General features: G+C 40.8%; 1 protein-coding gene across 5 annotated transcripts in view; it reads left to right on the forward strand.

The window, feature by feature from the left end:
• Window positions 1–14,883, forward strand: part of Ncoa2 (nuclear receptor coactivator 2) — a 261,914-nt gene that overhangs the window by 242,846 nt on the left and 4,185 nt on the right. For 4 of the 5 annotated variants that reach the window (XM_047548762.1, XM_047548796.1, XM_047548772.1 and 1 more), the window contains 7 exons: window positions 2,298–2,463; window positions 5,659–5,937; window positions 6,108–6,185; window positions 7,539–7,773; window positions 9,343–9,520; window positions 10,058–10,256; window positions 13,306–13,395. In XM_047548762.1, the coding sequence (XP_047404718.1) occupies window positions 2,298–2,463; window positions 5,659–5,937; window positions 6,108–6,185; window positions 7,539–7,773; window positions 9,343–9,520; window positions 10,058–10,256; window positions 13,306–13,395 (1,225 nt within the window). The remainder of the gene's footprint in view (window positions 1–2,297; window positions 2,464–5,658; window positions 5,938–6,107; window positions 6,186–7,538; window positions 7,774–9,342; window positions 9,521–10,057; window positions 10,257–13,305; window positions 13,396–14,883) is intronic. The other variant, XM_047548788.1, reaches the window with a different exon arrangement.

Here is a 14,883-nt window from a genome sequence, read left to right on the forward strand (position 1 = left end):
AAAAACTTTCAATGAAGTTTCAAAAAGGGGGAAAAAACGTGTGTGTGTGTGTGTACGTGCGAGAGAGAACGCGCCCATGTATGTGTATAGCAAAAGTGAATATGGGCCCAGCAGTAGAATAGGGGACAAAAAATTGAGAACTTCAAATTAACTTCACTCAAAAATAGATTAGGAAGGGACTGCGAATGTAGCTCAGTAGTAGAGCCCTTGCCTGGCATGGGAGGGGCCCTGGGTTCAATCCCCAATGTCCAACACCAAGGAAAAAAACAAACCAAAAATAGATTAGAACAACAGATAACTATCACCAGGAGAGAAAGAAGGAAAAGTGCTTCCTGGCTGCATTCCATCCATGTAGGGGGAGAAGCCGAAGTCTAGTCTCTCAAACTTTACTGTACCTAGGAACCACCTCTGAGGGTCATTGAAATGCAGGTTTTGAATCACCAGGACTGAATGGGGTCCAGGATTCTGCATTTCTGACAAGACCCCAGGTGATAATCACTCCACTGGTAACTCCCACTGCACTTTAAGTAGAATCCAAGCCACAGAGGGAGAACCACACTCAGCTGGGGAGCTGGGTGGCTTGACTTGTAGCTGGTGGCTTAGAGCAGCAGGCAGAGAGCTTCAGGGAGACAGCCAAAGTTGTTGCACTTGGAGCCTGTGCTTTCAAATATTTGATTCTCATTTCACTCAGGCAGATCTGTGAATCAGCTTCTTCTAGATGTGCTTATTGGATAGAAACCCATTTCTATGGAAACTTGTACAAAATAAATGTTGGTGGAGAGTTGTTTCAATGCAACTTCTGAAGAAACAGAAGTAAAAAATTATAAAATACATCTGGAAGAAAAAGATACTTTTAGGCTTCACTTACCTAGCTTCTCAGGCTTAAAAATTTGATGAAAAGCTGACATCCATTTTTGACTGACTGGAACTTTTTCACGAGACTCATCACTTCCAGCTGTTGGGCAGTTGCACTGGGGGAGACCCCTTGCTTTACCGTCAGGACACAGTTGGATGCTTTCTCCCTCACTGTCACTTCTCCATGTTTTCTCCTTCCTCTTGCTCCCAAAGTGAGGCGAGAGAGCAGTAATCTAATATGATCATGGATGAGTTTAAAACTTAAGAAGAATATGAACTATGAATGAAAAATAATAGGGACTGTCAGAAACTTCTAATGCAAGCCAAGCTGTCTTACCAGGAGCCATGTGGTGATGAGAAGAGGGCAGGGGCACGAGCCTTCACGGCACTCTTGAATACACTGGCCACGTAACCAGTTGTGATGCCTTGGAGGAGCCTGGGGCTGGGGATAGCACGTAGGTGTGACATCGAGGGGACACTCAACTAAGCAACTTTCTTCTAAAATTACTTATAGCTAGATGGAGGACACAGATTATATGCTGACACACTCGCTGTCACTGTTTGAAATTAATTCTTGGTTTCATTGGTTGGCACTTCAATATTTCAGGTTGATAAATGTATTCTCACTTGTTTGAGAATGAGTTTGCTTATATATAAAGTTTTATTTTCTCCAGAACATCTTATAGTAACTCTAAGAGCACAAAGTCTAAGAGACTTTTGGTAAAACACAGATATCATGTCCCCCTTCAGTATTAAAGTAACTCAGAGGCTGTTTTATAAAATTCCCTGTAGCCAAGTGCAGTGGAACACACCTGTAATCTCAATGACTCCAAGAGAATAAGACAGGAGGATCAGCAACTTCCCAAGACTATCTCAAAAAGTTAAAAGGGCTGGGGGTGTAGTTTGTTGGTAGAGTGCCCCTGAGTTTAATCCCTGTACCAAAAGATAGCAAGAGAATATTAGCAGACTCCAGTCTCTCTCACAGGGGTCATCATAGTTTCCTGTAGAAAAAGATTGTGAAATCAATTAGTGCTTCTTCCTAAAGTTCTGGAAGGTCTTTCATTCCTCAGTGCAAAGTATAAAGAACATGCTAGAGGAGTCAGTGTGTATTTGTGGAAGTGGGTGAGCAGGACCCAGGCAGATCAGATCAGCTTGTCACTGCCACCTTTGTGGTCTCCAGCAGACGCTTTTATCAGACTGACTAAGCCTGCGCTTTGCCAGCTATAAAGTTGGGGCAGTAGAAACAAAAGGTAAACCTCAGATGCCAAGACTTGTGTCTGATCTGTAATCAGTGCTGAATAAAGTGTACCTTTCTTTTAAGCATACCTTTATTTTAGATTGTCATGTCATCATATGTTGGGCTGGCACTGGAGTTTATTGCAGAGACCCTGAGAGTCAACCAGCTTTTCCATCAGCCCGAGGTGAAGTTTGTCTCTTTGCAGGCAGCCATTTGGCAGCTCTCCCGATGACTTGCTGTGTCCACATCCTGCAGCTGAGTCTCCAAGTGATGAAGGAGCTCTCCTGGACCAGCTTTATCTGGCCTTGCGGAACTTTGATGGCCTCGAGGAGATCGATAGAGCTTTGGGAATACCTGAACTGGTCAGCCAGGTAGGCATGGGAGCTGGGGATGGGGACATGCTTGTGGGCACAGAGGTGGCCATTTCCTTTGTTTCCAGGTAGTCTGCCATCTGCTTTGTAGAATATTTTTTACATCTTTTGTTTGTTTGTTTGTTTGTTTCATTTTTGTTGTTGTTGTTGTTTGTGGTGCTGAGGATTGAACCCAGGGCCTTGTATACGTGAGGCAAGCACTTTACCAACTGAGCTATATCCCCAGCCCTATTTTTTACATCTTAATAGTCTGGTCCTGCTTTCTTTCTCCTTCTCTCCCACTGCTCTCAACTAAATTTTTGCCCAAGAAGAAGAAAAGTTAGTATGAACTTTACCTGTTATGATTTGGGTTATTGAGCAGCAGGGCAAAAACTCAAGCCCGGCTTCCCTGGTGTCCACCCTTGCTACCAGGGAAGGACACACAGGAGTAGAGAACAGAGAAACCATGAGGGACATGCTGCCTAGTGACCTAGACCCTTTAGTGCCAGTGTGAGCACTGGAATAGTTATTACTCCCATACCTGTGGGCAGGGGTGGACAGTATGCTAAATGAATGCTTTGCACATAGGCTAGCAGAAGTGCTTTTCAGGGTGGCTTTGGCTCATAAATCATTTTGACCTGTATGTGAATATGGCCTATAAAAATTTGGGGGATATTTAAACATTAATGGGAATGTAAAAAAGTTAACCAATCTTAGCTTCTTTAGCTCTCCTCCTTCTGGTTCTTAGTTACTTTAAAACATAATTCTCTGCTGTACCTTATAGCAGTGATACAGTAACCAGCCTAACAGTCTCAAAATACTCCCTGCTGTCTGACTCTGGTGCCAGCTGAGCGTGTATGAAGCAGCACTTCCTGGTGTGCTGTGGGAACAGTGACCCAGAAAGCCATCACACTCTTGTCACTCTCGTCCTCTTCATTCAGCATTTATTTCTTATTGCCAGAAGTGCCTTCCAGGGTCCAGTCTACTACTTGGACCTCTGGCATGTCACCAAATCTGTGAGAAAGGTGATGCAGAGTCACTGGAGACTTCTCTGCAGCATTAAAAATAGTCTTGTCATAATTCCGACAGTTTAGCAGACATAGGTGGGAGTTCAGACTTGTCGATTCATAATGAAAACAGAATGGGAAGAAATGACGTGAGGTGTTATATGTGATATAACCTGAAGTAAATCAAGAAAGGAAAATGAAGGTTAAGTATTTCCTGTGTGACTGCTTGCCTTTGCCTTTAGTATCAACTGGAATGCACTTTCCATATGGTTATCCTTGAGTGTCTAAGTGACATTTAAAAATGTGATTGTTAGGACTAGGAATGTAGCTGAACAGTAGAGTGCTTGTCTCACATGTGTGAGGCCTTCAATTCAGTCCCAAGCACTATGAAAAATAAAGGTGATCCTTGGCATTGCTGAGTGAGTTGTAACATTGTTTTTGTCAGAACTAGGGTTGTATGGTTGTGAAATATTTTTATGCTCCTTTTTTTTATTTATTTATATTATTTCTACTTTGTCTCATCAGATTCATCCTCATTATAATATTGTCATATTAAAGTGAATCATAGATATATGTCTGTTAGGTAGTTGGAAAATGTAGACTACAAATGGACTTTATTCTCAGGAGAGTTGTGTATTAGCTTTAAAAATGGAATTACTGCTGGGCGTGATGCCACATGCTTGTAATCCCAGTGACTCAGAAAGCTGAGGCAGGAGGATTGCCAAGTTCAGGGCCAACCTCAGCTACTTATTGAGGCCCTAAGCAGTTTAGTGAGACCCTGTCTCAAAATAAAAAAGAAGAACTGAGAATGTGACTCGGTGGTTAAGTACCTCTGAGTTCAATCCCTAGTACCAAAAAAGAAGTAAAAATGGAAATTACTTAGCATGCATGTAGCCTTGGGTTCAATCCCCAGTACTGCAAAAAAAAAAAAAAAAAAAAATTACTTAGATAATTTTCCAGCTGTTAAAAATGGGCAAATAGTTAAAGTTCTGAGGTGGTTCAACAGTGAATGGCCCCCCACTGAGGCTCCAGCTACATGTTCTAAATTTTCTTGGGGAAGACAGGGTCCACAGCTCTCACAGGCTGACCACAGGGCAGTGCTGACCTGACCTAGGTTTCAGAGAGCACCAGGACTACATTAATGGGCTTTTTGAGGAGGAAGAACTAGGACGATTCTAGGCTAAAGAAGTTTGAGAGCCTTTTTGCTTCCAGGGTCTTTGCTGCCTATGTGCCATCTCCTAGAAGTAGGGAAGGAAAAGGAGAATTTGCAAGTACAGTTCTCCTCTCTACATATAGATATTTAGGGGCGCCTGGGTGAGGCATTCACCCTGGAGAAATTCTGGATTTATTTCTATACTTGCCATACAGATAAAAGTCAAGAAGTAACAAACACATTAAACATGTCTCATGGTTAATAAGTGGATGGTGGCAGAATCTGGAGTGTGCAGGAAATTCTAGCAGACACAGAGAAGAGTTAAATAAGTAAAATGCACTGTGTCATACTGGTGAGGCGCTCACACCCCAAGTCACAAACAGGAGGGACTTCCTGCAGCTAGCTCCACACTTCCCAGTCTTTTTGTTATTTGTAAGAATGGGATCATAGTGGTTGATACCCCAACATTGTTGATCCCAGCTAGATACCAAGATCCTTATCTAATTAAAATGATTTATACAGATATGAATGATCGAGTAAAAAAGACTTAATACTTTGCCAGGCACAGTGGCACATTCCTGTAATCCCAGCAGCTTGGGAGGCTGAGGTAGGAGGATTGTAAGTTCAAAGCCAGCCTCAACAAGAATTTGGCACTAAGCAACTCAGTGAGACCCCGTCTCTAAATAAAATACAAAATAGGGCTGGAGGTATGACTCAGTGATCAAGTGCCCCTGAGTTCAATCCCTAGTACCAAAAAAAAAAAAAAAAAAAAAAAAAAAAAAAAAAAAAAAGACTTAATACTTCTACAGGATATTTGCATTCTAAAGTCCAGACTCTGATTGGTGGAGTAAGCAGGAAGCATGCTATAGTCACACCCATTTCTTCCCTCCTGTCACTGGATCTGTTGAACCAAGAAGCCTTTCCTAGGAGGAAGAGTAGAGTCAAACTAAAGGTACCTTTGTATAGTTAAGTGCAGTATACGAATGAGAGAAAACAGCCTTTTATCCTTTCTGCTATTTTAGTGGCTTAATCTGTTATTTGGGGCTTTCTCTTCAGAGCCAAGCAGTAGATCCAGAGCAGTTCTCCAGTCAGGATTCCAACATCATGCTGGAACAGAAGGCCCCTGTTTTCCCACAGCAGTATGCGTCTCAGGCACAAATGGCCCAGGGTAGCTATACTCCCATGCAAGATCCAAACTTTCACACCATGGGACAGCGGCCTAGTTACGCCACACTCCGTATGCAGCCCAGACCCGGCCTCAGGCCCACGGGCCTAGTGCAGAACCAGCCAAATCAACTGAGACTTCAACTTCAGCACCGCCTCCAAGCTCAGCAGGTGAGTTCTTCAGTGAAGCCATACAGTTTGAGGGGAACGAAGAGGGCTAATATGGCCCATCAAAGCATGCAGATAGTGGGTTAGGGAGGTCTACTCCTTGGGAAAGGTGATTTGAAGTAAGGTATATTTTCTTTTTAAATGCATTGATTCCTATTTGTGTGTGCATTTAGAATCGCCAGCCTCTTATGAATCAAATCAGCAATGTTTCAAATGTGAACTTGACTCTGAGGCCTGGAGTACCAACACAGGTAAGGGGGCAAACAAGCCCACAACTTTCGTTATATCCTTTTAACTTCTCAGCTTTTCTTCCTGCCTGACAACCTGAGTGAAGTCACGTGTGGGCCATGAGATCTAGACCAACACACTGGTTCTGCACTGGCCCAGCTGTCTATTTAGTCTGTCGCTATTTTAGTTCCCTCCTAAACACTGCCATCTTTACTGCCAGGTGCCATTGATTCTTGTTATTCATAAGAGTTATGTTACATGAAGTCACTAAATTAGAATACTGAACTTGCTCCTCAGAGAAACACAAAGTTAGGTGCCTACAAACTCTGGTCACATTTTCATCAACCAGACAGTACCTAACCTTATGTTAAGTATGTTTCTGTTTAAAGACTTAATATACACATACATGTCGTCGACTCATTAACTGAACTCACATCCAGTTACAACTCAGGCTTGAAGAGAGCTCATCTAACACCTAGGCTTTCTCCATGAGCACATCACAGCCTCTCACACTTAGGAACACTAGACAGCACTTCAACACTGCACTTGGGGGCTATTTTAACCAGTAAAATCACCAACGAAAAGCATGACAGGGTGAGAAGCATGGAACCGGTTAGGCCACAAAAGGCCCCTTGTTTACAGTATGAGAGCTGAAAGAAAGCGGCAGAGAGGCCTTGTTCAGCCTCAGCTGGAGACATGCAGGATGGGCATCTGGAACTTTTGCCCCATGCTCTTGTTCTTGAATGGCCACCACAGTGCTGTGAGTATTAATTTATGAGTAGGCGAGCTCATGTACGTGGAAGTCACAAATAACAAGGACTGCCCATGTCTTCTTAGGACCCATAAATAGCCTCATGCGGTAACAAGCACCAGCATCCTTCCCTTATCCCGCTCTCCATTCCTCCTCTGTCCTGGTCTCTCTGTGTGTCCCTCTCAACCTGTCTTCCTCCACCACACCCCTTCCATCCTGTTTTTAGCCTTTTCTGAAGTGCTCCACGTCCCTTTTTGGCACAGTGATTTGGTTTGTTTGGGGTTTTTTTTAGATTTGAATGTCCCTTGAAAGACACACAGAACTGCCATCCTCAGGGCTTATATCACAGTCTTCTTATAGAAAGGACTGTGTTCTTTTGAGTCCTTGATTTAATGGGTTAATTGATAATATTCAATTTAACCCTGCTAAGTCCTAATAAGGTTTCAGAATCATTTTTATAAAAGTTAGAAGCCATGCTCAGCCTCCAGTTGTTCAACTTTTAATATTTCCTTCCATATAAATTTCATTTTCCAAATAATTTTACGCAAGCTAATGCTATCTTCATTGTCCTATCTAATCTGCGATTACCCCCAATGTTTTCCTCCATCTTTGCCCTTGATTTCAGGCACCTATTAATGCACAGATGCTGGCCCAGAGACAGAGGGAGATCCTGAACCAGCATCTTCGACAGAGACAAATGCATCAGCAACAGCAAGTTCAGCAACGAACTTTGATGATGAGAGGACAAGGGTTGAATATGACACCAAGCATGGTGGCTCCTAGTGGTATGCCAGCAACCATGAGCAATCCCCGGATTCCCCAGGCAAACGCACAGCAGTTTCCATTTCCTCCAAACTACGGTACTGGACTTACATCCCCACCACCTTTCACCAGTCCTTTCTCCCTGGTGTCCCCCAGTCCTGGGTCACAGCTCCTCTCTCACAGCTCTTTGCATGGCTCCCAGATGAATCTGACTAACCAGGGAATGATAGGAAACCTGGGAGGACAGTTGGGGCCTGTCAGGAGTCCCCAAGTCCAGCACAGTACCTTCCAGGCTCTCAGCTCAGGTACCACTTTTCTCTGAGTGCAGGTTTTACTTAAGAATGACAGAAGTAAGTGTGTGTGTGTAGAGCGTGTCTATCTCATCAATAGACTGAGTGAGTGTGTATGAATATATTTGTTGTTGTCAGTGTCTGTGAACAAAGGTGTATATGTATAAATCAGTATTTATATTTGAATTCCTCTGACTCAAGACAAATCAATAGGTATAAAATATTGAGGCATAAATTTATATATTATAGATATTCTATAACTTTTGAAAAATAAAGACTTTAATGATTACACCAGATCTTTAATGAATAGATAATTCTTGGAAGGTGCTGTATAGAAACCACAATGGGAAACCTCTTAGTTTTTTTCCTATTGATTTGTTATTTCATGTCAGTCTTAAGAGATGAAATACCAAGAGTATCATGTCATAAACATTAATATTTGTGTGCATGTCATATACAATTAATAGTTGAATTATTAATAAACCTAAAGTGCTTACATTAATATTCAAAATGATTTTCCTTACCCTTGCCTGAGTTATTTATAAACAACTATGTTGACTAAATTCAAGTCTTTTTTTTTTTTTTTTTTTTTTTTTGGTACTGGGATTGAACTTGGGGGCACTCAACCACTGAGCAACATCCCCAGCCCTATTTTGTATTTTATTTAGAGACAGAGTCTCACTGAGTTGCTTAGTGTCTCGCTTTTGCTGAGGTTGGCTTTGAACTCTCCATCTTCCTGTATCAGTCTCCTGAGCTGCTGGGATTACAGGCGTGCACCACCGTGCCCAGCTCTCCTGTTATTTTAAAGAAACAAACATAATGTGCATCTTTTTTCTGGCAAAAGATTACTTTCCTTTTGTAGCTTATTTAAATATTAAACATGTACATTTCACATCCTTGTCATCATGGAATGACTTGCTAATGAAAAATCATTCATGTGTTTTGTTATATAGCGGAACTTTAATCCAATATAAACCTAAACAATCCTGTTGGAATGGATTAAACTATAGTCCACTACAGTTTTTTAAGAATTTAAAGACTTTGACATTTCAGGTCAAAGACAAATATATATAATTAACCCATTCATGATTTGGAGAGGGATTTGAGGCAAGAGTAGTAGTTTATCTCCTCCAGCCTTTCTTGTTAGTATGGTTTCTAGGCCCCCCTCTACCTACTGTAAAGAATCAAAGTATGAAGTTTTTTTTCTTCCTGCATTTTATCTCAGCTCAAAATCTTTTTCAAATGTAAGTAGTTAACCTGCACATGCTCATATATTTGAAGGTAATTTTGATGTGTATTTAATTTGGAAAGTTCTTTTTTCCCCATCTTTACCATAAAACTAATGGTAGTTTTTGAATTTCTGTTTTGTTTTTTAAGGAATAAGTCAGCAACCTGATCCAGGCTTTACTGGGGCTACGACCCCCCAGAGTCCTCTAATGTCCCCCCGAATGGCACATACCCAAAGCCCCATGATGCAGCAGTCTCAGGCCAACCCAGCCTATCAAGCCCCAGCAGACATGAACGGATGGGCTCAGGGGAACATGGGCGGAAACAGGTAACACCAAGTTTCTGTGTCTTTTTGATAACAATGGTCACTAAGGAAACTTTTTATAAACTACCTTTCTTATTTCAGTATTTCTTTACTGATTTGCTCGAGTAAATTGCTAAGTAAGCCAGTTAATTCATCCCAGGGCAAAAGTCACCCAAAATTTGCAAAAGTATAACAAAATACCTATTCTTTTGGAGTAAAAGCAACACCTCTAAGCAGGTACCACCCCCACCAATTTGTCATAGAAACTGCTGTGGAAGGCAGTGACATAAAGCCACCCTTTTTCAGTTCATGTTATAAAAACAAAATGGAAAGCTCCTTGGATGCAGCTGGGAAGCGGGGAACACAAGCTGGGTGGTTCCTACAGCACTTCCCCTACTGATTAGGCCTCAGCGACCCCCTCACCTGCTGTCTATCCTCCCTGGTCTCACGCGGTTTCCTTATTCACTCTAAAGTAAATGCCCTAAGAACAAGTTCTCAACACTGCCTGCCTGTCTGCCACGGGGCTCTAACATTTTATTTTCTATTTCCACTCTGTCCTAGCATGTTTTCACAACAGTCCCCACCACACTTTGGGCAGCAAGCAAACACCAGCATGTACAATAACAATATGAACATCAATGTGTCCATGGCAACCAACTCGGGTGGCATGAGCAACATGAACCAGATGACAGGACAGATCAGCATGACCTCAGTGACCTCCGTGCCTACGTCGGGGCTGTCCTCCATGGGTCCTGAGCAGGTAAGCATGAAGTAGCAAGCCGCCTGGTGTCCTCTGATGGTGGCTTTTGTCTATTTTTGCATTAAATGTATCTTTCCATGTACCTAACATCTTCCTTCAATTCCCACATTTATTTTGAAGATTGTTTTTTCACCTTATTTTCACCTATGTTAGTGAGATTAGCAAAAATATTTGGTAAGGACAAAATAAACTTGAAAGGATTCCTGACGGCTGAAGGATTTTTTTTTTTTAAATATTTGTTAACCTTCACATCATTTACATTTTTTTTTTCAATTTGAGGAATTTAGCAGTTTCTAAAATGAATCTCTAAAAATGGAGTGTTGAGTGTGCATTTTATATCACTTTATTTTGGGGTGGTACTTTAAGAACTTACTTTTTTCTTAATGTAAAACCAGATGAAAAGCAAGGACCAAACTCCTGCCACCCAGTTAGCTTAAAATAATACTTCGTTTATGCAGGGAGACTAACACAGATAATTCAAGAACTGTTTGTTTTCGTTGTTGGAATGTGGGTGCCATGATTTTTGGAAGAGGAATGATTTTTTTTTTTAATAATTTCATCTGGTATTAAATAATTCTGTCCCTGAGTACACACCAGGTGGTGAAGAAACTCAAAGCATTTGAGATAATAAACTGCCAGCCCAGAACTCAAGAATAATAATTTTATCATGGTATTTACAGAATATATTGGGATTTTTTTATTAAAATCTTTTTTATTTTTACAGACACATTTTGATTCGTTGTACACAAATGGGGTACAACTTTTCATTTCTGTGGTTGTACACAATGTAGACTCACACCACTAAGTGAAATAGGCCAAGCCCAAAAAACCAAAGGCCGAATGTTTTCTCTGATAAGTGCATGACAATATATAATGGGGGCGGGGTGGGGGGGCAGTGATAGGGGGAAGATAAGAATGAACATATTGTTTTTAAAGGGCCCTAACTGTTGGCATTCTGCTACTAATCCTCAGTAGTTCATTCAAAGTAAAATTGTGGTAAGGACCCTGAATTTTGTTTCATATATGGAGAAACTGAGGCATGGGGAGTTTAAAGAACATAAGCAATGAGTCATGTTAGCCCCATGAATTTCAATCTTGTTTTTTATTGTTGTTTTTTCTTAATGTGATACTGGGGATTGAAGCCAAGGCCTTCCACAAAGAACTCCATCCCCAGCCCTATTTACTTTTTATCCTGAGATAGGGTCTCACTAAGTTGCCCAGACTAGCACCAAACTTGTAGTCCTCCTGCCTCAGCCTCCAAGTAACTGGGATTAGATGTGTACTGCTACACCAGGCTGATTAGGTCTATTGAATTCTGATATTAGTAAATCACAGTTTTGTGAAATTTTACTAAAATATTACAATGCCTCAAGTGTTTTAGTCTATAAAATGATGATTAATATGTAAGGTGGTACATATGGAAATTTAAAGCCCTTTGCAATTTAAGAAGGCTGTATACTTATTTATAACTTGTACATATGTTGTTGAGTTGATGGTGGTTGAACACTTCTTGAGGTAAATCAAACAGATATAAATTAAAGAAATATAGAATTAGTGGTTTGCTTTCTCAGGAATGTGGACAGAGTGAGATCCACTGGAATAATCCACTATAGCATAGCACTAGTTTAACCTACTCAGAAGTAAACTGGTGCATTTTTAGTAATCTAAATTGTTGAAAACTTTTGCATGGATTTAAAACCTTTTGGGATAAAATGGGATGGGATATTATAAAGATATAGGGAAGTTTAGTGGAGCAGAAGGGGATTAAGAGAGAGGAGGGACAGGAAAGGAGAATTGTGGAATGAAGGCAACAAAATTTTTTGTGTTATGAGCATATATAAATATAACACTGTGAATTCCATCTTTATATGTAGGGGCATCAATCAAAAATAAATAGGTCTGTGGTTGTGGCTCAGTGGTAGAGCGTTTGCCTAGCATGCATGGGGTGCTGGGCTCTATCCTCAGCACCACATAAAAAATAAATAAACAAAAGTATTGTGTCCAATTAAAAAATCTTTTTTAATTTAAAAAATTTAAAATTTTTTTTAGAAATTAAAAACAAATAAATAATGAGGAAAGGAAGATCAGTAGAGTAGAGAAAGGAGAATATTGGGAGGGAGGATGGAAGGGAAAAGAAGGTAATGAGGATTGAAAAGGGAGTAAATCAAATTCAACCATGTATGATTCTGTCAAAACCAACTGCTATGTATAACTATAATGTTCTAATAAAAAAAAAAACTCTTGAATATCAGAGTTAATTTTCAAGCCAAGAAACATAATTGTAGTGTCTTCTGACAAAATTATTATTCTTATTTTTTGTAAATATACGAATGCTGCCAGGCATGATGATGCACTCCTCTAATCCCAATGGCTTGGGAGGCTGAGGCAGGAGGATCGCAATTCAAGGCCAGCCTGAGCAACTTGGCAAGGCCCTGAGTAACTTAGTAAGACCTTGTCTTAAAATTTAAAAAGAGAGAGAGAGAGAGAGAGAGAAAGAAAGGACTGGAGATGTGGTAGAGTGCCCCTGGGTTCAATTCCGGTGGCACCCCCTTCCCACCAAAAAAAAAAAAAAAAAAAAAAAAAAAAACCACAACTGTTAACAAATTATTAGCCGAAGTGACAAAGATGTCAAGAGCATCTCAGATGACTTTCACAGTTTCAAATATGTCATTGGTCTAATTTGAACCAGTTAAAAAGTGAATGGCATGAACATGCCTCTTGTATTATCTCTGATTTCTATTCAGAATGCAGATCAAATTTAATTTGAAAGCAGCTACTGTATTGCAAGAGTTTGTTTTTATGTTCCTCTGTACTCTTCTCAAAATATATACACATGGGAGAATAGGCACAGGGATGAAGCTCCTTTTTTTCCCCCAGTAGCAATATGCATTGGTAGGCAAGTGCTCTACCACTAAGCTAAATTCCCAGCCCTGCAACCATTTTTAGTCTTTTTCTATATACTCTTAAAAAAAGATTAGAAAGCATAAGGTGATGGTTGTTCTCCAGTGCTCTTTTGGATGTCCCACCTGTCGTATCTTATTGCCCTCAGGTTAATGATCCTGCTCTAAGGGGAGGCAACCTTTTCCAAAACCAGCTGCCCGGAATGGATATGATTAAGCAGGAGGGAGATGCATCACGGGTAAGAAACAGCAAAAGACTATGGTAGTGAAGTGACATGAATATTTTATAGACCAAACAAAATGAGCATAGATTTATTATCAACCAGTACATTAAAGGTGGTTATAAATTCTCATTTCATTTAGCATACAGTGCATATGGTGCTTTTTTGCAAATTTCTTTAAGCTCATTATAAATGAGTTAAATCGATGAATCAGGAACCCAAATTTTGCAGGATATGGTGGCTTGCACCTGTAATCCCGGTGACATGGGAGGCTTAAGGCAGGAGGATTATAAGTTCAAGGCCAGCCTCAGCAACTTAGTGAGACCCTGTCTCAGAATAAAATTTAAAAAGGGCTGAGGATGGAGCTCAGTGGCCAAGCACTTGCCTAGTGTGCATGAAGTAAGCTCTGAAGAGAACCATGTACCTGGTCAGGGACTAATGTGATTATACCTTTGACCTCTAGAATTTATGATCTGGCAACTGGTTATATATAATAATATATATCTATCTATCTTATCTCTCTCTCTCTCTCTCTTTTCCCCATGTGCATATGTGTTACTGAGAATTGAATTAATCCAGGGTCACTTAACCACTGAGTTAACATCTCCAGCCCTTTTTATTTTGAGACAGGGTCTCACTAAATTACCCCAACTGGACTTGAATTTGTGATCCCCCTGCCTTGCCCTACTGAGTTGCTGGGTTTACACGCGTGCACCATCATGCCTGGCTCAACCTAGATAACCTCCTGTGGCTTTTCTGTGCTAAAATTCTGTGTCTAAATATCTAAATCCCAGAAGCAGTAGCTACATGTTCCTATAGCACCCACTGTTTCCCCTCACAGAATTCAATCACATTTGTATTGGATGGTTTGTCATGCCTATTCAGTGATTTTTGTGTTTGTAGTGACTAGGACTGTCTTGTGTCATCATCTGGCACACAGTAGCAGATCCTCAGTATTTGCCAAATAGATGAAAACTTCTGGGAGGAAGATGGGTAATAGCCAAAGAAAATCACTGACAGATAAAATCATAGCAACCAAGGAATTACCTCCAGCTAACTCCTGCTTACTCCAAACTTGATAGCCTGTCATCTAAATCGTCAATGTATAGCAGCCAAACTAACAGGAATAACCCTAAGGCCAAAACCCAGGTATACTTGCTTACTAAAGCCAGGGAAAGCACACCCATAGTACCTTGGAAGTATCTTGTAAGGGAGAATCAAGAGAGACAGCTTATAGGAAGTGGGTTTATACTGGAGGAATGAGAAGGATTAGGAAGTAGCAGCCCCTTCTGGGTTGAACCCTACCCAAAAGCAAGATTCAGCAACTGGGTTGTATCAGTCATGTCTGTTGAGAAAGTAAGAGAAATAAAATTGGACTAAGACACCATTAGTAGTCAAGCAGAGGTGATTCAGGAGAGACTAACCGATAATCCATTTGCCAGCCATGTCCTACATGAAACCACACAGAATCTGTTGGGCTCAGCCTCATTCCTCAGCAAACACTGT

The sequence above is a fragment of the Sciurus carolinensis genome, chromosome 1, assembly GCF_902686445.1.
Source record: "Sciurus carolinensis chromosome 1, mSciCar1.2, whole genome shotgun sequence".
Classification (NCBI taxonomy): Eukaryota; Metazoa; Chordata; class Mammalia; order Rodentia; family Sciuridae; genus Sciurus; species Sciurus carolinensis.